The sequence below is a fragment of the Pieris brassicae genome, chromosome 2, assembly GCF_905147105.1.
Source record: "Pieris brassicae chromosome 2, ilPieBrab1.1, whole genome shotgun sequence".
NCBI classification, from domain to species: Eukaryota; Metazoa; Arthropoda; class Insecta; order Lepidoptera; family Pieridae; genus Pieris; species Pieris brassicae.
Window position 1 is genome coordinate 11,309,387 of NC_059666.1, and position 21,438 is coordinate 11,330,824.

The 21,438-nt window shown below is 34.5% G+C and overlaps 3 protein-coding genes across 6 annotated transcripts; 1 reads left to right on the top strand and 2 right to left on the bottom strand.

Moving 5' to 3' along the window:
- Positions 1–275: 275 nt before the first annotated feature.
- LOC123720529 lies at positions 276–3,866 on the top strand. 4 transcript variants are annotated; one of them, XM_045677180.1, is made up of 4 exons: positions 276–595; positions 1,962–2,303; positions 2,423–2,609; positions 3,576–3,866. In XM_045677180.1, exons 2-4 carry the CDS (start codon positions 2,042–2,044, stop codon positions 3,736–3,738), a joined length of 612 nt encoding a protein of 203 aa, XP_045533136.1. In that variant the 5' UTR covers positions 276–595; positions 1,962–2,041; the 3' UTR covers positions 3,739–3,866. The 4 variants fall into 4 exon arrangements, with proteins under 4 accessions (XP_045533136.1, XP_045533137.1, XP_045533134.1 ...); XM_045677181.1 differs by lacking the exon at positions 276–595 and adding an exon at positions 1,481–1,743; XM_045677178.1 differs by lacking the exon at positions 276–595 and having other exon boundaries at positions 1,481–2,303.
- A 1,974-nt stretch (positions 3,867–5,840) lies between these two features.
- LOC123720239 (dynein regulatory complex protein 1-like) lies at positions 5,841–7,415 on the bottom strand. The gene is made up of 5 exons (XM_045676778.1): positions 7,182–7,415; positions 6,935–7,037; positions 6,694–6,800; positions 6,499–6,612; positions 5,841–6,120 (listed from the first exon to the last, which is right to left on the bottom strand). Exons 1-5 carry the CDS (start codon positions 7,413–7,415, stop codon positions 5,857–5,859), a joined length of 822 nt encoding a protein of 273 aa, XP_045532734.1. The 3' UTR covers positions 5,841–5,856.
- A 759-nt stretch (positions 7,416–8,174) lies between these two features.
- LOC123720528 (heat shock 70 kDa protein 14) lies at positions 8,175–9,950 on the bottom strand. Its single transcript, XM_045677177.1, has one exon. The coding sequence runs from the start codon at positions 9,627–9,629 to the stop codon at positions 8,208–8,210; it is 1,422 nt and encodes a 473-aa protein (XP_045533133.1). The 5' UTR covers positions 9,630–9,950; the 3' UTR covers positions 8,175–8,207.
- Positions 9,951–21,438: the final 11,488 nt, after the last annotated feature.

Below are 21,438 nucleotides of genomic sequence, written 5' to 3' on the forward strand. Positions count from 1 at the left end.
AATAAATAAATATTTTTTAATGAATACATATTGTATAATGAAATCAATTAAATTTTATTTATTACTTTTTAATGCGTTTGTTTCTTCAAATATTCAAAAGCACAATTTGCATCTTTATTTGATAGGTAAAATACATTTTTATTTTAGCCTGGTTTTGAATTAGCTCGTGCTAATCTTCTTTTTTATATTATGGCAATAGTTTTGACTTTATGTCAGTTTCAAGTAAAAGGTTGGGAAACTACACGTGAGAAAAAATATACAAAGACATCAATAGTAAACAAAGGGATAAGCTAGTTAAAAACAAAATATGTACATAAACATATTACATCTTAATATTTAATCTACTTCATGTCATTGAAGATAGCACCCTCAAAATCGATTGACATTATCGTCAGCAAGTGTCTATATATTTTTTACTGTGTATTTTATTATTTGTTATTATGAGTACTCTATATTCATCTTGCGCCTACCCGCAACAAAGTGTTAATACACTGCTCAGAACTGTGAACCGTGATGCGTCGAATTAATCGTCGAAAACATGCCTTCTTCTATGGAGAAAAGCAGTAGTAAGCGGAATAAATATCTCAAAACTTTGGTACGAGTCGGCCATTTTATGTAATCGTTGTGATATTTGTTCGATTTGTATTTTATATTTCATGAATAGCCGGAATTTTTTTAGACTACAAATTAGGGTCCTCTAAAAGTGACCATAATTTGTCCGCCGGCGACACGGCGACATTAAGTCTCTTAAAAATTTGGAGCAAGCTGTGGCAAAATTTCCCTTGGAAACAATGCGTTAATCCATAGATCCAAAGGTGGCGATTTCGAAAATAATATTTTTATATTTTTTATAAATAGGCTGCATATACTGTAATTATTTCAGTATAATTAGTATTATTATATTTTATTATGTAGCCAAGTTCACATGTCAAGGATCGTATACTCGCTTAAATATCATTGCTTGTAGCGGCGTCCATATGTCGGGTTGTCTCTCTCCCAAAAATATGGCGAGGGGGCCGATGGCTGGCCATAAGTCATACTTGTGAACGGGTGCTACTTATGGTGACTGGTTGTATTGAATTTGTGTATGCGGTGAAGTAAGATAATTCGACAATGTATTATATATATATTCGAGTGTTGTTCCCACGAGAATGTAAGTGCGTACTCCTGAGGCATGGGCCTTCAGCTGATAGAGGATCTTTCACAATTAGAGATAGTCTTTATTTTTAATGTATTTTCTTATTATGTATTACGTCATGTGGAACACGGAGTAATGGCTGTAGCTCCTTACAAACGCTGTGTAACACAGAAAAACTTGGCGGTTAAAAAGAGTGGCGGTTTTATTATACCAGTATTTATTGTCAGTTCTTCTATGCCCTTGATTTGATATGTACTTTTTTTGACGTTCATAAACTGTATATTGTGTTATCTATATGAATAAATGATTGTGACTTTGATTTTAAATATGTACGTATAAATTTTAATAATATTACATTTTTTTAATGCATTTCCTTTTGTACCAGAACTTATGGCTGGACAAGAATCAAATTTCAAATAGATTTAGAAAACTCGTGTAGTTAATTAATAATAAATGCAAGTTCGCTTACATCGCCTTGCTCAATCAGCAATCGCTTCTAGCTCTGAAGTCTAAGCAGTAAGCATTAATTTCATTTAAACGAAGGTGTCGCGGTGTGCGCACGCAAACGTCACAAATTCTTTAGCAACTCGCTGCTCAGCAGTCCGGTGCGTAGTGTTAACATACTTATGATATTTGGTCGAGGTATGTGAGTGGCGTGATACGAATAATAAAAAGTGTTAGCAAACAAACGATTTTGAATAACAATACTACCCAAGTATGGATAGAACGTGTCTAGTGATGGAAAAGTGCTCAGCTATTTTGCCAAGGATACAATAAATTATTTTAACGATACCTATTGCCTAATAAATAATTAAAATGCCAGGACACGCCAACAGCCCATACTGGACCGCAGTTGATTTTGACAGTGAAGAAGACGATCGGTCCCCACCGTCCACTAATAGAATGTATCTCGATCCATGGGACACTGATGCTATAGCGAGAATTCCCGGAGACTCTCCAAATTCCGGTCAAGAGCAGTTCAACTCCTTCGCTGGTGAGCCGGTCAGTGCAAGCTTTTACTATGTCCCAACAAAAAATTATGACTCTTCGGAGGAGAAACCACAAAAACGGTCCCTTAACCCAGAAGAAATTTATGGCCGAAGAAGATCAAGATGTGTACCGCCAGATGCTCACGATGTGCCGGTTTACACCCCAAGACCCGTGGGTAAGTATTCTTTACTACCTGAAGCAATTTTAATGTAAATGATTGTTTGTAATTGTGTCGATTATGTCAAGGATGCTTGTTGTAGTTGAAATTGTATTTTAAACTAAAAAATATTTAAGCAGAAAGAAGACGGTCCATGTACGTAGAAGAACCTCAATTCATACCACATCCTTTGGTGTATGAAAGCATGTATGGTCCTCTCCCGGTGCCACCGCCTGGTTACGTAGCTCTGCGACCCCGAGTGTCATTAACACTTCACCCTGACTATATACCAGCAAGTGGTAACAGGAGTAGAAGACAGTCAAGGTGAGGGTGCCTACAACGAGATGTATTCTCGTATTTATTGATACACAAATCGCACTCTTTGAATTTTAGTAAGTATCGCGTTAGTCTGGTTTTACTTTTGTTGACTCTTTGTGGTCCAAAATAAAAGTTATAATAAATATTTTCAGTATATATAAAAACATCTTCGCATCCCGTTCTCATAAATTGCGTGCAAAAACAGAATGCAATTCGTAGTTTAGAGCTGTTATTATAGGTCTTATTCCGAACACTAAATGACGTGCAGTCTACCATCCATCGTGTGAACGTGCGTGAGTTTTTGTTTACTACAAATGAAAGTTGAATCTGTGAGAAAAGTTGTTCGTTTCTTATTTACTAAGAGAAACTAGTTCCTAGGATTGACCCTGGCAATGACCATCACGTGAAGGAATACGTTCAAACTTCTACAAATCACAAAGAAGTAGCTATGTATTTACGATAATAGTGTGTACGGTACGATAAACATATTAAAAATATGTAAATATTATGTCTGTCACTTACGTAAACCCAACAAGGTTTAGAAAGTCACATCATCGGCCTTATATTCATAACACGATCATAATGCTCGCGATTTACAGCAAAGTGGCAACGAAGTTACTCGATGGATGGTTATCTAATCCGTGCTATCATATTGTATTGACATGCTCGAGAGACCACTACAATTGCGAGTAACTTAATATCTTCTGTAATTACCTTGTGGTATGTAGGTGAAACGCGAAATAAAGGTTGAATTTTACATGCGATGAGCATTAGCTCTGCGTAGAGTCGAATTAATTATTTCACAACATTTCAAGTCACTTAGTTCTCAACCTTCTCCACGAACATAGAAACTAAAATCGTACACAAAATACATACATATGTGATAATCTCCTTAAGCGATAGACACACAATAACGACACTTATTGGTGTATTTCATCAGCACATTTGGTAATCAATACTCTTTCCCCGCAGGATGGCAGATGCGTACGAGAGTTTACCACAGGACTATGAGGATTGGGCTCACCCGATGCCTCACGCGGCTCCTAACAATTTCCACCTTTCGAGGTACGGACATTTGCAGATCGATTACTCCTGCAGCTGGAACACTTTAGACAGGCTCATTCGCAATCATTAAAACCATAATTCATTGTATATACTGTACTCGTAGTTAGTGCTTAGATGCACAAATATTCGTGTAACAAATATAATAGGTATTATATTGTCAATATTCCTAAGTTTTGAATAAATATACCAAAGAAAGTCTAATGGCCTTAATTATTTTCCCATTCGAAATGCAGAATAATGTCAATTATATAACGGCTACCGAGAACCTTACCTGAAGTACAAAATAAACAAAAATCTATATCTATAAGTTAAGTCAAGTGTGAGGTATTTCGAAATGTGGTGCTGGAGACGAATGGTCGGGAGATCACCATTCTCTCCATAAATAAACAAGAAAGAGTTTTTAAGAGCATTTCTACAAAATATCAACCACGACCACTCTATCAAGAGGACACGGACGATGAAGAAAAAGAAGACGGCATGTACTTTTAGGTACGTCTATCTGGAGACCAGCATTGCACATTAATGTGCTCATGGTACTTGACCATAATTTTGTTACGGAGTTACTGATATTCAATGCAATCCTAATACCTAATACGTATATATTCCATCGAATGGTGACAATGATAATTTTGTTAAAAATTAAATATGTATTTGTCATGTTTAACGTATATTCGGAAGACCATCACGTTTATCGCTTCGTGAATAACAAATTTTGATTATAATAAAAACCTAAAAATTTATATACACTGTTTAAAAAGCGAATTTGTACGGTTTTGCAGTTTTAAAATCAAGAATAATACATATCTAACAAACTCTTCAGGTTTGCATTGCTATTAGTATAAACTGTGTTTAACCATACGGTTGAATGCGAAAAAGTGAGAGGTCTCACAATTTTCTGTTTACGATAATAACATTAGTGTGGCTAAGATTGCAATAATGTAGTTTCTCGTATAGCAAACCAAATGACATTTATAAATTATAGTTTAAGTTTGGGTACCACAAAAGCCATCGCCCTAAGTGTTAACTCAAAGCGCACGAAACGAAACGCGCAACAATCAGATCGTCTGCTTTTGTGAATGCTCTTTTAATTTCGAGTAATTACAAATAAATTATTTATCAGTACTAAGTTCTATTCCTAGCAAGCAATAAATTGCTTGATTATTATAATAATTGGGTATAATATGTAACTGAATTAAAACACCGTTACCACATTATAAGCCACAAGATGTAGATAAGTATAATGGTAGAAAACATTTAACTAGATACTGAATGGAATACATTGATGACCATAGCATGTTAATATCTACGAGCGGTGTTCAATCAATGATAATAGAGCGATACATTCATTGTAAAGAAAAAAATACTATCAGGCATTGCCCAGATTGCCACATTAGATATAATAATAAGAAAAAATAGTAATCACATTTTGATTTATTAAAATAAATTATATAATTTGTAAGCGAAGGTCCGACGGTTTCTTTAAAAATGGGTAAAATTTAATTTCGTGCGAGCACTTGAGAGCTCTCGCTAATCCATACACTACGATTGCGGGAGCCGTTCGGCGTGCCGACCCCGCAGGGGACGCCCTACTCGTACTCAGTAGTAACTGAATAAATAATGAATAAGTAGAAAACAATGTCTTGACGGAGCATCGTGTGAAACTGTTTTTTAAAGCCGAATAAATTAATAGTTCTGTGATGTGAATAATAGGAACTGTCCAAAATATTATAGACAACCATATTAATATCAAACAAGAGTACCCAAATTGATTCCTTACGCGGAGAACTAAAGGAGACTGAGAATTTCACAAGCCGCGGTACACTATTTTTTAAGAAACCAGGAAGTTTAGTTCTTGAGAGAATGATATAGAAAGGATATAAAATCTACGTTTAAAGATATAACAACGTTTAATGAGTGATAATTGCACCGTATCCATGGCCACTTTTTATCGTAGGCCCCTTGGATAATACGTAAGACTCGTTCGCCCTTTATATTCGATTTTCTTAACAGACGTGAACTCTCCTGCATCTCACCCGAGATGTCGGACGTACGGTCCGTGTGAATATACACCTGTCGACGCTGCCGACCGCGAGGTAAGAAGCGCAGGGTAAATGCCCTGCGCAGTGAAAGTGAGGGGAATAATCGATGAATATGCACTTTATTCTGAACGTAGCAATCAAATAAAGCATCACATGTTCAAAAAGCCCTTGTCGGTGTACAGCTTCCTCTTCTTAATGATGTTAAACGGGCCCTTCTCGTTCGTCTCGGACTTATTCTCCGAATGTGTAGCCCGTGCCGTGAGCTGTCCGGGTGCATTGTACCCGTACGTCGCATTCGTTTCGACGGAATAAGGCCGCTCCGCTTTACTCTCGCGTTCCGGAGTGTATACGCTCCGAGCTACGTATTCCTTGAACTGACTTTGCTTGACTTTCTCTTCTAGGATTTCTAATTTCTGTAATTTAAAATTTTACTTTGCAAACGGTTATTAAATGATCGACTGACGTTTTGGAAACTATGACTTTAACATTAGAAATGTAAGAAATGTTTCTCATCATATTATGTTCATACTGTGTTAATTAAAGAGTAGTTTTAGCTAGAGAGCTAAATTCCACAAAAACACAGCTAACGAGTCACGCCGCCTCATGTCAGTGCAATTTGATGGACTGATAATTGATATGATTCTTAATTAGTGGGTTAACTGAAACGGGTTATTGTTATGTATTGCCTTCTGACAAAACTCGCTTCGGAGTAATTAGAGCGAATTCGGATTACAATTCAAGTAATGCGTTGTGCAATAAGATACGTAATTATAGACGGCGCATAGCCTCACCCTCTGATAGGCCTGGAGATGGGCCCGAGAGGCTTCCGCCTCTTTCGTGGCTCGCTCCTGGAGCCGGACCTGGTGCTGGAGCTTCTCCTCGTAATCCAGCACCACCGCATTCATCTATGTTTTCATTTAATTTTCGCTATTAAACAATATTTAACCAATTGAATTGATAAACGAGAACAGTTAAACGATACCGACTTTCTCTTGATGTTCGTTTTCTATTTCTCTGATCCTGTTGCGCAATTCTTCGGCGACAAACGTCACCTGAGCAATTTGGGTATCTAAATCTATTTGAACCTGTTGAGCTGTTTAAAACGCAATATGAAATCGTGGAAATTCAAACTATCGAACAATTAGATTTTTTTTATATTCATATTATATTTTAAAAACAAAAAAAGAATACTTTGACGTTGTTTTACTTTGAAGTCAAACGAGTTACCTCTCTTGTCGTTATCCTTCACCAAGTCCTTAATTTCTTTGTCGTGTGCGGCTTGTAATTCTATTAAGACTTCGTTGTGTTTCCTCGAAACATTTTCTTTTTCCTGTAAATTCCCGAATCAACTTATACATACCTAACCGGTAATTCGTTAGGAGGACAACATAAATTATTACAAATACTCACAAACAGTTTTATTATGAACTTACATTATGAATGAGGAATACAAAAGTAAACTTTAAAAACGAACCTTTTCCAATGTGTCTAGAATAGAATCTTTAGAAACTAGTTCATCTTTAATCTTTTTCACATCACGTTTAAGATAAACCAAGTGTGAAACTGTCTCCTGCAAATTGGCTATCATTTCACGCGATGACATTAAATGATAACGGTGAGATTTTTCTAATTCCCTGGCTTCCTTTAATTCTATTAGTAACTTTGTGTTTATTTCTCTAAAATTTTTGCATTCCTCGCCCTCGTTCATAAAGGTCTGTTGAATATTGAATTGTAAAATTTAATTTTTAAAACCAATTCAAACATCTACGGAAGTACAGCGCATACCACACAATTCTTATCATCTAATACATATAATATGTAATATAAAACATAAATGTACACTTAACCAAGTACCTTTTTACATTTTGAAAAGTCGTTTAAAATATTCTGTAATCGACCATCTAAAGATTTTTTACTTTCAGTTTTATTTTCCTCCATTGTTCAGTTCAAGTATTCGTATTAATAAACCTTGTTCTTTATTTTCACAATTATAGTTTTTTACCTGAAATATTAAGTTTCCCGCCATATGATAAATTACTGACAGATGTTCAAAATGTCAAACATGACGCATGAATTTAGAAACGTTTATTAAATGCCTAGTTTCTATATCTAAATTATGAGTTGTAGAAAAGCCATTAGAATATCTACTGCTAGTGCGGTTACTAAAAAGCTGTGGAGTGACTGGTAAAATAATAATGTAAAAACTAGGCAAAAAATAATAATGGACTCAGCTTGCGGTTAAGAATTGCTTAAGGCGCCACCTAGCCAACTACATTGTACATCGGTAGACGTATCAGCCCTCTCACACTAGCGGCGTTTCACTCAACTTGTAATTGACTATATAATACGTCTTAAAAATATACAACAACCAATAAACAGTTTTAATCAAGGTAGTCCATACTTTTAATTAATTTGTACCAGATTTTTATGAAAATTTATCGACAGGAATAAAAATAAATCAGCAGAGAATAGTTTAAAGTATATTTTAATAATTAATTTGTTATTCAACTTGTAACATAAAATTTGAATCACGAAGTACCGCTTTTAACTTAAAAGGTTTATTTAAATGTTCTATGTTGAATTCTTCTTTTGCAAATTCATCCTCCTCTGGCAGAGTATGCAAAGAAAAACAAATGTTTTTTAAATTCTTGGGTGCTTCTATATCACAAGTAAATTGTGTATACAGTGATGTTCCTTCTTTAAAAAGTTTAACAGTCTGATCTAAATATTTAAGATAAATGTCTTGGCCTAAAAATTCTACTTCTGTATTAACATCAGTGAGAGATAAATTAGAAAAATCTAAAATCATTCCAGCTTGTTTAGCGCATCCCACTGCTATAACCTCATCTGGGTTAATTCCAGACAATATTTCTGCATTTGGAAGCAAATTTGCAATTGCTGACTGCAACTTTGGAATTTTCATACTTCCACCACATAGAACAATTTTACTTATGGATGCACCATATGCCTCAATAAGTTTTTGAACTGGTTCAATATAAGAAGAAATTTTTGATGATATTATATTTTCAAATCTTGCTCGAGAAACATTCTGACTCCAATCCACACCATCTACTAAAGACTCGATAAATACATGAGCAGAATTTAAGGTCGACAAGACATGCTTACAATTGTCAGCATGATGTAAAAGTTTAGCCATAGCTCTACGGCTTTCTTGCGGATCAAGTTTCCACCTTTGTTTAAACTCTTGTGCAATAAAATCTGCCAAGTCTTTTGTAAGCCACTGCCCACCCAGGTCACTTCTATAAATATTCTTTTCAATGCTTATTAAACCATTTGATATTTTTATTATGGAGGCATCACAAGTTGAGCCCCCAAGTCTGTAAACTAACACATTAATATCAGTGATAGATTCTTCTATGTTATAGGCCAAGCAAGCCGCAGCTGGTTCACTTATTACTTGCAACACCTCAAAGCCAGCAAGTTCAGCACATTTCACTAGTCTTTCACGGCTTGAATGTGACCAATGCAGTGGAGCAGCTAATACTAACTTTAAATCACCCTCATCTTTAACAGAATGGCTTGCAATTGTAAATAGCTTAGCATAAATCTTTGTAGCTATACTATCAGGACTTGAATATATCTTTGTTTCAGATGTTTCAAACTCATACACCAATTTTTCTTCATTTTGAATACGACATGAAGATGATTTTTCTACAAAGTTAAGGTCTTCGTCGTTCCAGTCACAGTTCATAAGCCTTTTGTTATTTTTTATAATAGATTTTGAAGCAGCTTGACCTGATTTAGCTGGTAAACCGACCTCCCACTCAGAACCATGTAAGGCTACTATAGCAGGAGTCACTCTATCCCCAGCATCATTTGCCAATACCGAAGATGTACCATTTGCTAAAGCACCCAAGGATCCAGAGCTATTTCCCAAATGGATACCATACGCCACGGCCATTATTATTATATTATAAAAAAAAACCCCGAATATATACAGTTTGAAAATGGATATAACTAAGAACTGAAATTAGATTTATAAGTATAAATAACCAACTACAATTCGTAGTGTTAATTGAACACTAACCTCAAATTTCCAAATTAAGATTTACCATAGATAATACAAATGCACATTACACTACACTACACTACACAGATATTAACTAGTGACTATTGGGGGTCTAACGATATTAGTTTTCGACATACACTACCGCTTTAGTGTAATTGTATTGTTGAAAACGTTTCATTCGGAGCCAAGAGACACGTTACTACACTACCGCAAAATCAACAGCGTAGCTCCGAGCTGCTGTTCGTTATAAAAGTAAAAACTTTACAATATTATTGTACATTTGCAATAGGAAGCTGCAAAATGGACATAAGAAAATGAGTAAGGTTCGAACAATTTTAGATTTAAGTGGAATTTATGGAAAAATGCAAATTGGCATAATATATGAATTTAAATTGCATGTTAAAATTAACTTTGGTTTGGGATAAAATTTCCAATATGGACCGTCGATTTAAATGCCCATATTTATTTTTGTAGATAGTATTCACTAAAAGAAAGAGTTTTGCAAAGTTTTAGGTTGCGCAAACTTACGGTTCACGAGATAATTTTTTTAAAACTTTTCATACACATTGGTAAATAACACGCAATTACAAAATATATTTAACAAATAATTGATGTCAAATGTCAATCACTTAGTGGAGGGTTCCGAAATTTTTGAAAGTATCAATACTACTCAGGTATCACGATAAACTTTCTAATATGGATCATCGATTTAAATGCCCATATTTTTTTTTGAGAATTTTGATAAATCATTTGGATGCATACGAAGAAATACTTACTAACTGCGATTAAATATGTATATAAAATATAATAAATTTATTTCTTTGTTTGTAACTTTCTGTATTATCTAATTCTTACTACAATTAACTGTTTACTTACTTATTTAATATCCAAAACCGAATTTGAGCACCCCTAGAGTGTATATAAAATACTAACCTAATCTATATTATAACTATATAAAATAAGGGACATTTGTATGTCATGAATAATCTAATAGATAAATAGAGGTTGGTTAAAGTATATTACATTAGGATCTCAAAGTAACTCGAACTATGTTCTTAATAATAATAATAGCCGTTTTCATGTAAACGAGATACTTATTTCAAATAACATGAATTTTTTTGTGAAGAATTATATCTTTAAAATAACCATTATTAATTACAAGTGTTGTTTTAAGGCCATGCTATTGATATTTTTTACATCATATGATATTTTATAAAAAAGGCTCAGGCAGATGATGAGAAATCTTATGAAACTTTGAAACTGGAGGGCTGTACTCACGTTTCATAGGTAGGTAGGTATATTATCTTACAAACTAAGTAAACAATTTTGTTAAATCAACACAACAAATAAAGTCAGTTTTTAGGATTTGAACAATTTTATAGAACAGCATGAGTGTTATACAGATGTATGCATATATTAATATGCTATGTGTGTGTATGTGTATGTTTAGTAGTGATGTATGTATTATATAACTTTTTATATTATTCATAATATGAAGGATGATTAACAACAAAATACATATAAAATTATTTATAACAAAATTTATGCCATCAGATAACTATAGATTGTGGTTTGATGAACTTACAAAATTCTCTTACTGTCTATTTTATACTGTTACTAGCTGACCCGGAGAACTTCGTACCGCCTAACAGTCAATGAATGTCGTGTTACTTTTTAGCTGAACTAATTTAGGTTTTGATGAACGTAAAACAATGATACAAAATAATATATTTATATAGATAGAAACAAAAAAGTATTTTATTATGATGAATGATGATGAAAACATACATACAGAATGAGAATAAAAATAAAAAAAATAATAATTAAGTACTTCAAACTCATGTCAGAAAAAAATGATTGAAAACTATGTTGTGCAGATTGGGAAAAAAAATAAAACTCGGATTAATTCATTAATAGGATTCTGATTCAAGCACTTTGTGGTAAACGACATTCTTTGTTTTTTGGTCAGGCGCAAGAACAAATAAAGCGGATGGTTTGCCGACACGTGAGCATGCCACCTACAATTGACCATGAGAAAAACATGCATTTTCTAGATTGAGGCCACAAATAGTCAAGGATTGGCCCTGTGATTTGTTGATCGTCATGGCGAAGGCAAGACGAATCGGGAATTGAATTCGTTTAAACTCAAAGGGCATGTCCATTGGGATCATCGGAATCCTTGGAAAAAGAACTTCCTCATCTTTAAATTTTCCTTTATGTATCAACGCGTGAATCACATTGCTCATCAGTTTTCTTCAAACGCGTTCCATTACACAGTTTTGGTTGGTTTAAATTTCTAAGCATGATGACTACCGAGCCAACTTTAAGTTTTAAATTGTGCGGTGGTAAACCAGGCATATCCAAGGAGTTTAAAATATCAGTTGGATAATAAGTGGCTTCTTCTTCGTTTGTTACACAGTCGATAGATTTTAATGAATACAGAGTACCTACGATTTGATTTTGTATTATAAAATTGAGGTCATCTACATCTTTATTTTTAGCGGCCAAAATTGCTCGCTCACTTAACCATTTAGTATTTTTGTGGTTAGCAATGATATCCGGGAATACTTTGTTGATAAGCTCGTCTTTTGATGATACGAAATTGCAAAAATTTGGAGGAAAAGAAATCAAACCGCTCGATTTGTCAACAGGAACACGGCCATTACCGATAGTCAGCAATTGCTTCGAGAAATCATCAGCAGATAGATCGTTCAACAAAGCAACTCTTATATTTACAGACAGTTGAAGTTTATTTACATATCGCCACAGATTTGATGCTTTGAGGCAAACGTTTATTTCGTCGGCAGCAGTAGATCTTGGAATGACTGGTAGTGTTTGTCGGAAATCGCCAGATAATAAAATCATTGCACCACCAAAACATCTCGAGTCATTGCGCAGATCTTTTAATGCGCTAGTGCTTCCAATGCGCGTTTGTGCGCCATTGTGCATTCGTCCCATATGGTGATTTTTGATGCTACTAAAACTTTGGCCATTGCGGAGTGTTTAGAAATGTTACATGTCGGTTGTTCAGTAGTTGTTTGAAGGTTTAATGGCAATTTTAACGCTGAGTGAGCCGTACGGCATCCGTCTAACAATGTGGCCGCTATTCCAGAAGAAGCAATTGCTACCGCAATTTCGGATCTCGCACGTACAGTGGCCAAAATCAATGACATGAGGAATGTCTTCCCAGTTCCACCGGGGGCATCCAAAAAAAAATAAGCCGCCATTTCCATCATCAATTGCATTAATCAGTGTATCATAGACTTCCCTCTGCTTAGGATTCAACAGAGGTACATTCGTTTGAACTGATTGGATTAGTTTATGTGGATCATATTCACGTCAATGCGTCATTCATTCCGCGATCTGGCGCTGGCATTCCTAACCTAACTAACAAACTGCCGCACATGAGGTAACACATATCTTCGATCAAGAGCAAAGTCTGGTTATGAATCTCCTCATTCACCTCAAGATCGGAATTTCTTGAGCTGACGCGAATTCGATGTAAAATATCTTCTGACATGTTATCTTTGTATTTGTTCCACAGGTCACGTGGATTCGATGGGAAGCATGTTGAAATGATGATAGCAAATAATGTGCGTATCTGACTTGGAGATGCAGAAATAATTGCTTCAGCGATTGTCGTGTCCCAATGAGTATCGTTTTCAAGCAAATTTAGCTCTTGACATGCTGCACGAAATGTGGGGCACACGATACCATAAACAGTTCGTAGTGATTCAAATGATGTTGGCCCTCGAACATGTACCAGCAACAACCGCAAATAGAAACATTCATCATTCTTCGGATGAACTGTGTAAATACGACCAAGAGCATCAGTAGAACGCATATCTGGATGACCAGGAACTGCATCGCCTTGCTTCCGACGTTGAAATTTCTTCGATGTAGCGTTCCAAGTGTAATAACGTGGCATTTCTGAGTAAAGCAAAGTTCGTGCGAACGGATCGCTTTGACAAATCGCAAAGAAACTGGTCAGTGTTATCGCTGGAGGTGTGTCGGCACGTTGAGCAGCATTCGACGCTGTGAAATATACTCTCTGACCGTTCTCTAGATGCACCCCCAAATGTAAAACAGTGGGATGACGTTCGTGAATAGGGAATGAAAATATACGCAAAATTGCTTCATTGCAGTTCACATATCTACCAACTTGATAGCGCGTGATTTCATCGTTGGTATTGCATGTTTGGATACCAAAAACCGCCATGTCGCTCACTTTCGTGACATATTTGCAAATGTATTTAATTGACTTGACTGGATTGCAATACTCAACATTACAATGTGCTTTGAATGTTTTGGAAAGAAGTGGCGAATATGGAACAATCCAACTGTTGTCAACTACGAAATCGTTTCCTTTCACTTTAGTTGTAATAGTTCTACCATTATCATCGGGCGATCGACGCCGATACAATGGATAACCATCGTTGCCTGTAATGGTCTCTGCCGTCAATTTTCGTGGATACCGTTTGGAACACTTGCCGTCGACCATGCACGGTGATTGTCGGTTGATAGTGCCACCCGGTCCATGAATCATATTCGTGACTACAACATCATGTAGGTCTGGATCGGTTTCAGGAGCAGGAATCTCCGCACATATGATGTCATCTATTTGATCTGGCCGAATTATTTCGACTAACCAAATCAGAATGTGGGCATGCGGCATCGAGTATTCCCAAAGACGTGTTGCTTAACAATGTAATTCTTTAGTGACCGAATTTTTTGCCTGAAAACACGTGCGGTGATGTCGTGTCGATCACTTGATGTTTGTCCGGGAAGCAGCAATTGAATAATTTCTATCCATTTCGGATTACATGTAAATGTAATGAATAGATCTGGCCGACCATAATGACGAACATATGTCATTGCATCTTGCGCATATTCATGCAAATGGCGCGGGCTACCTATGTATGCCGCCGGTAAAATAGTCAATCGACCAACATTTTCTGAATCTCCTTCTGTGCTAATTGCATCGCGTAAATGGATATTGCATTACGGCTTCGCTGGGAAAGATTAGATCTTCTAGGACGCGGCATTGTTATTAAAATGTGCACTCGCATAAAACCACCAAATATAATAACAGTGCCTGAACTTTCGAGACATAGACAATAGCTCAAAGAATATATAATACGTAGTGGGTATGAATAGCTTATCAAGAAAAATCATAGACAACCTATAAAAAGACATTTACACTTTTGTTAACCTGTAGATTTTTTTTCCTTAATCATATAACCTTTACCAACTGATTTTTTATTCCCTAACTTCCGTTCCTTTCCGATGATTTTATGTTTTTACTGTATTATTTTCGGGAATTAAAAATTAAATAATTAATGAATAATTTTCGAAAATTAATGTCTAAAACAAACAAATATAACAGTACCTGAACTTTGTAGACATTTTACAAAAAATAAATTTCTGAACGCACACATGATTTCTTCAGAAAAAAATAAAGTTGTGGCTTAAAGGTCTCAGCAACCAGGCCATAAGCTCCAAAAAAAAATAGTTGTTACACTATTTGACAGGATTGGACAACAAATGTTTGACATGTAATAAACAAATCAGCATCTATTGAAATGTTTAAGTATTCATTACACATATCGACTTTTCATTGTTTTTAAGATGTATTCTGCTATTCGGGACGGAAACAAATCCAACAAATCAAAAACCATGGCAATCGGTCCAGCCGTTCTCGAGTTATAAGTGTTGTAACAAACACGACTTTCTTTTATATATATATATAGATATAGATATATATATAGATATAGATTATACACTTAGGATTTCCAAAATATTCCAACACTTACAAGAAAGCCGGTCGTATTGGCCATTAAACATAAAATTACAAATTACTTTTTTATTAGTGGTAAAAATTCCGATGATATTATTTTAAGTGCATATCATTTTTTTACATGTAATGTAAATGTGTCAAAAGGTGTAAAGATGACAACAAATGCTGATAAATATCAAATTTTTAGATCAAACTGGCGACGATATCTGATATCCTTGATATGTTAAGGATTTTTCTTTAAAACTTCATTATGGATTGACTAAGCTGCAAGCTTGAAAATTTTACTTTGGCAATTAAAAAAACTATTGTACCAGATAATTGAAAAACTCTCATAGGGGTGTCTGAGCCTCGAGAAAGTTCCCATAGAAGAGAATCGACGTTTTTATCACACTGTCACACAATAACTGATCTTTGTCGGTTGACTATCAAAAAGCGTGAACGTCAACTTTTTATGTATTTTCGGAGCACTTCCATGGCGTCGCTTATTGTATCCCGTGTCACTATATTATGAGTTTGATTATTTAAAACTAAAATTAACGATGAGCTAAAAAGTGAAGCCTGACCCCTGCCATAGTGCATCAGTTTTGTAAATTTTATTTTTAAACTTTTAATATCAAGTTGATAAAGGTTTGCACCTACAATAAATGAACATTGGACGAACACTTACGGTTGGCACAATCCTGCCATTAGTTTTTATACTACCTAGGTAACACTGAAAATGTTTAGAAAATTAAAAATGGCTTAATGTAGAAAGTTGCCAATACTTTTATTGTTTTTTGAAGTAATCTCCGTTCCTCTCTACACATCGTCGCATTCGATTGAACCACTGAGAAAAGCAGTGGGCCCATTCTTCCTTAGAGGTCTCTTCTATGGCATTTTCTTGGGAATAAATGAAAGGGCGCAAGGTCAGGACTGTATGGCGGATGACTCATTATCTCGACACCTGCCATAGTCAAATATTCAATAGTCCGTTTTGAGGAGTACGCTGAAGCATTGTCGTGGTGAAGGAGGATCCTGCTTCGAGGGCGCTGCTGTTGAATTTTTCCAAGACAACAGGCAGATAGCGATTGACATATCAGTCTGCAGGAACTGTCGTTCCATCTTCTAGCACAACTGTCGCGAAATGCCCTTCCGACCAAAGAATGCAGCAATCATCTTTTTTCCTTGACTTCTTTCTTTACCTTTGTTAGCCGATCCTCGAAAGGAAACAACCACGGAGCTGATTGTCTTTTGGTTTTGGCTTCGTACCAATATATCCAGCTTTCATCTTCATGACGATGTCAAATACAGAATTTTAATCACCGCCGTTGAACTTATGTAACATTTGGCGAGACCAGTCCATGCGAAGGTGTTTCTGGTCGTCGGTTAAAGAATGGGGAATTCATCTGGTACAAAGCTTTGCCTAAATATTCGTGTAATATTTTTGAACTTATTGTCATACCAATACCTAGGTTTTCCCGTATCTGCTGATAGGTCACTCTCTTTTCTTCCTCTATCATGCGTCGCACACCACTGATGTTATCTTCAGTAGTCGCTATTAAAGGACGTCCCTTACGCGGATCACCATTGAGAATTCTACGTCCAAGCTCAAACTCGTTAAACCAATTGTAAATAGTGGCACGAGATGGGGCTTCATTAAGAAATACTAATCGCAGCCTATCATAGCTTTGTTGTTGAGTAAGCCAACATCATTGACCGAAAATTTCCTCGCGTTAGGTTCATTTTTACACGTGTAACAAGAGTTTTAGATTGGCCGCTAATGCAAAAAAACAAATGACAAATGAACGCCATATACTATATTAAGTTTCCAGTTTTAAAATTTAATTTAAAAAAAAATCTTTAGCAATGTCTCTAACTGGCCAGTTCTAAACATGTTCATAGTTACCCGAATATTTATTGCTTAAATAATGTATTCAAAGAGAAACAATGTTCTAATAACAATTTTCATATATATCTGGGATGAGAAATATAGTTTGAGCTAATCCGTGATTATGAACTTAGTTCGGTCGAGATCGACGAGAGTGGCCCGCAACCGATATCCTCTTGATTGATTGACATCTACAATCCTACTCCTATTATTCGCTCTTTATTACCCGTTGGCAATTAACGGGGCGAACAAATGATAAATATTAATCGGTAGTTGCCTAAGAAAACGAGACGCTATCTGAAATACTATATTTAATAATTAATATTTTATTTTTATATGAATCAGTATGTAAGGGTCATTTTGATTTCAAATACAACTCATTGTTTTGTTCATATATGTTCGACAATATATTTATCTAGGCAAATAGATCTTGTTTAAGAAGCTATTCTAACCTGGAACAAGTTTTGGAGTTACAAGTGAGCACTAAAGTCTGCAAGTAACTTAAAAAATAAAGTCTTAGAAACCAAATTTGGATTTAATATTCAAATATTAGAAGGAAAACAGGAATGTGTCAAAGAGCCATGGAACGTAAAATACCCAATGTAAGGTTATAGCTATGGGGCTGGCGAGCATTTAAGTATATGATGTGCTATTTCATTTTCGTTTGATAGGAATTAAAGTTCGGATCAATACGACAAAATTTTCTTAATGAATTAAGGTCGTACGTTGCAGTGTTTTTAAACTACTGGGGCTGTCTGCCTCTGGTATAATCGTCAATACCATATAGATAACGAAGAAAATCTATAATGTAGGCACTGCATTGTCACAGAAGGTAGATGTAAAAATGTAAAAAAAGCTAAAGCATTTGCTTGTAGCTGTAATTGAGTCCATCCTAAAATTTATTAGGACATTAGGGCAGACATTTTACTTACTGATTTTAACAGTTATAGTTGGTTAAAATCCGTGAATTTGAGGAAAAGGGTATTATGCCTAATTAACGCGATTATTCGTAGTATGATTAGTGTATGTAAAGTATTTAAGCAAAATAAATTATACTCGTCACGCCTGGGAATCGAACCGATTCAAATGTAAAAAAAACTTTTTTTAATGGCAATCAAGAGAAGGGACAAAACATAATAATTCTTCTTAAGTAACATTGTATTAGTAAAAAATAATTAATGACTTTATTCTCTACGCCAATATGTTAGATTAAACAAAATTATTATATGTTGAATGGATTATTTAAGGTATATTAAATATACTGAGATTGAACAGGTTAAACGGTTGTTTTAAGTTTACGGAGGTCCTAAACGAAGTCAATAATTAGTCGGTACTAATAAAGTGAATCGCTTACCTACACGTAATATTGAGGTACGTATCCTAACGGGGATAAGTAGCTCAGAACAAAAAGGATGAGGCAGAGAAGAGGAAACAAAGCTCCTTGTATTTATTCAACCAAAGTAATTTCTACTCCGAGTGCGACTTACATTTTCCGAACGCAGCTTTCCAACTTGAAGCTTTTATTTCTGCGTCATTAATATTATGTTGTGTATTTGTTATTACACAAGGCAATTTTCTATGCGCTCGGGTTAAATGGTTCTTGGTGCTTATAATTTGATATTATGATATCTAGACATTTATGGACTTTACTTATATACTTACTTAATTGTAGAAACGGTAGCCACTTACATGTCAGTGTTTTATGATGGGTTGTTGACATATATATAACGAATCCGAGGGAGCCCTTCAGTGGAAACCACTGAATAAAATTACGTATTCACAGTTTCGTTGAAAGCCCTGCAAGGCTTCAGACCCTTTCGAGTGTTCGTTCGAGCTTTAATATCTTCATTTTTGGTATTTATCTTTTCAAATAATTATTCCAACAAGACTAAAAAGTGTTACGTAGATTTACTAAATAAGTGCATACCTTTGTGGTGGTAGAAATCAGTGCATCAGTATATCAAATAGCTTTGTCTTGGTATAAATGTTTTAATCGACTAAATTAAACCAATTTTCTCTTTATTTATATTATTTGATAGAAACATGACCTTATTTCGATTCTTCTATTAAATATATTATGTGATAATCAATTCAATATTAAAATAAAAAAAATGTGTGCGTATACTAGTGTACACACGTAAGAAGTGAAACTTCTTTATAATAATTTCTGTAACTTTACAGAAATTGTTTAAATGAAGTTAAATTAGATAAAGTTTAACAAAAGGCGTTTACTATCATAGAAATGAATACAAATAATAAAATTATTTCATTTTTATTAGTACTATTACATTATTTCATTTCAATCAGAACACAAAGAAAAAAAACGTTTTGTCAATGTTATGCATTGACAATTTCGGTGCATGATTTTGGCCTTGAAATATTTTACATGTTATTTTTTTGTATGCCAGACAGGATATAGGCCTAAAACTAAAATTACATATAAGGTTAATGTCCCTAAACTGACAGTATTGGTACCTATTCACTTTACTATCACTTTGGCTTTCACTATTTTGTAGCGAATATGATAACACATTTAGATTTGTCTAGTCATTCGCTAATTGCTTGTGATTTGTAAAAATGTTGTTGAAAAATGTGTATGTCTTGAGCTACATTTGGAGGCTCTAGTCTAAATGCTCAAATTATATAAACTTACATAAGATACGCTTTTTCTTAAAAACATATTTAATAATTTCTGATCTTCATCGAATTCGGGTACAATATTTAAAATAAATATATATTTATTTATTTCAATATAGGAATTTACGTATATTGTACTTATTTATTATAACGCATATAATTTTATATTTTCTTTTTAATTGAATTAATGTACATATCAACATAAAATTTACTTTAATCTACTTTTACACAGTCACTTGGAAATAAAACTGCGTGAAGAGGTTAACTCACATAAATCTGGAACCCATTTCATCCACTTACAACTGTTACACTTGCTTTTCAATTTTGAACTAGAATTCATTGTTAACTGTCAAAACTGTCTGCCACTTCCGGCAGACAGTTTTGACAGCCAGTGAGTGACAGCTATTCTTAATAAACTTTACACTATTGAAGGCTTATACCTTTTAGCTTATACAGCCAATTAATATGTATAATGGAATGAATATAATAAATAATATTTCTATCACTTGCCCTTATTGCTACATCTTACAAAATTTTATGCTTCATGAAACTTAAAGACTTAGTATATCTGCCACCATTTCTTGTGTTGATAAATACTTAACATCAGCAAAACCTGTATTTATTAAGTCTTTTTTGGCAATACAATTTACATTCTTAGGGCAAGGTCTATAGAGCGCACTTAGACTTTGCTCAGACTTAACTTTCGAGTTAAGTCACAATCGGTATTTATAGAGCAAACTGAAAATCTCTCTGAGTGCGTGCTTAGCTTAATCTCAAGTCCACCAAATGATGACTTACTAAAAACTTTGACTATAAGCCTAACAAAAATAATGGCCCAAAATTTACTTTACCATTATATCTTTTACTTGACTTTTTATTTTTGTCGTAATATACAATTAACGATGATGCCATCTTATACTGGAGTTCCATAGGCTTTGGGAAAAATAGAATTTGAATTTAAAAAAATGATAAATGATCTTGATAAATACCTATCAAATACATGAAATAAAATAATTAGACATTATTATGGTATTCATTATTTATATAAGTGTTTAAACCCTATTTTTGAGAGATCTTAAAAATAACTAGTGTAATATCGTATCTGTCACCTGGCAGCACTGGCTTATGTTGACATTGACAAGCAACAACAAAATTCAAAATATGCGATCCGTTCTACATAACACAATTATTGTCATCTTTAATACATTTTCTAAAAGTTACCCGTAAATTTCTAGTTATTGCAATAATAATAATAAATAGAAGATAGACTGATGTGTACCGTATCAGACGTTTAAATATTTGTTATTGTTATACTTTTTTAAAGGATAAGATAATAAAGAAGGTATTCCATGAAATGAAATATCAATTTGTATTTTGTCATTTTCTGTCTGAGCTTGTGC

Coding starts and splice junctions, on each gene's coding strand:
- LOC123720529 (XM_045677178.1), top strand. CDS start 1,955: ATGCCAGGACACGCCAACAGCCCATACTGGACCGCAGTTGATTTTGAC. Junction 2,304..2,422: donor TTACACCCCAAGACCCGTGG/GTAAGTATTCTT, acceptor AAAATATTTAAG/CAGAAAGAAGACGGTCCATG. Junction 2,610..3,575: donor AGGAGTAGAAGACAGTCAAG/GTGAGGGTGCCT, acceptor CTTTCCCCGCAG/GATGGCAGATGCGTACGAGA.
- LOC123720239 (XM_045676778.1), bottom strand. CDS start 7,415: ATGAACGAGGGCGAGGAATGCAAAAATTTTAGAGAAATAAACACAAAG. Junction 7,038..7,181: donor TTCTAGACACATTGGAAAAG/GTTCGTTTTTAA, acceptor GGGAATTTACAG/GAAAAAGAAAATGTTTCGAG. Junction 6,801..6,934: donor GAAGGATAACGACAAGAGAG/GTAACTCGTTTG, acceptor CGTTTTAAACAG/CTCAACAGGTTCAAATAGAT.
- LOC123720528 (XM_045677177.1), bottom strand. CDS start 9,629: ATGGCCGTGGCGTATGGTATCCATTTGGGAAATAGCTCTGGATCCTTG.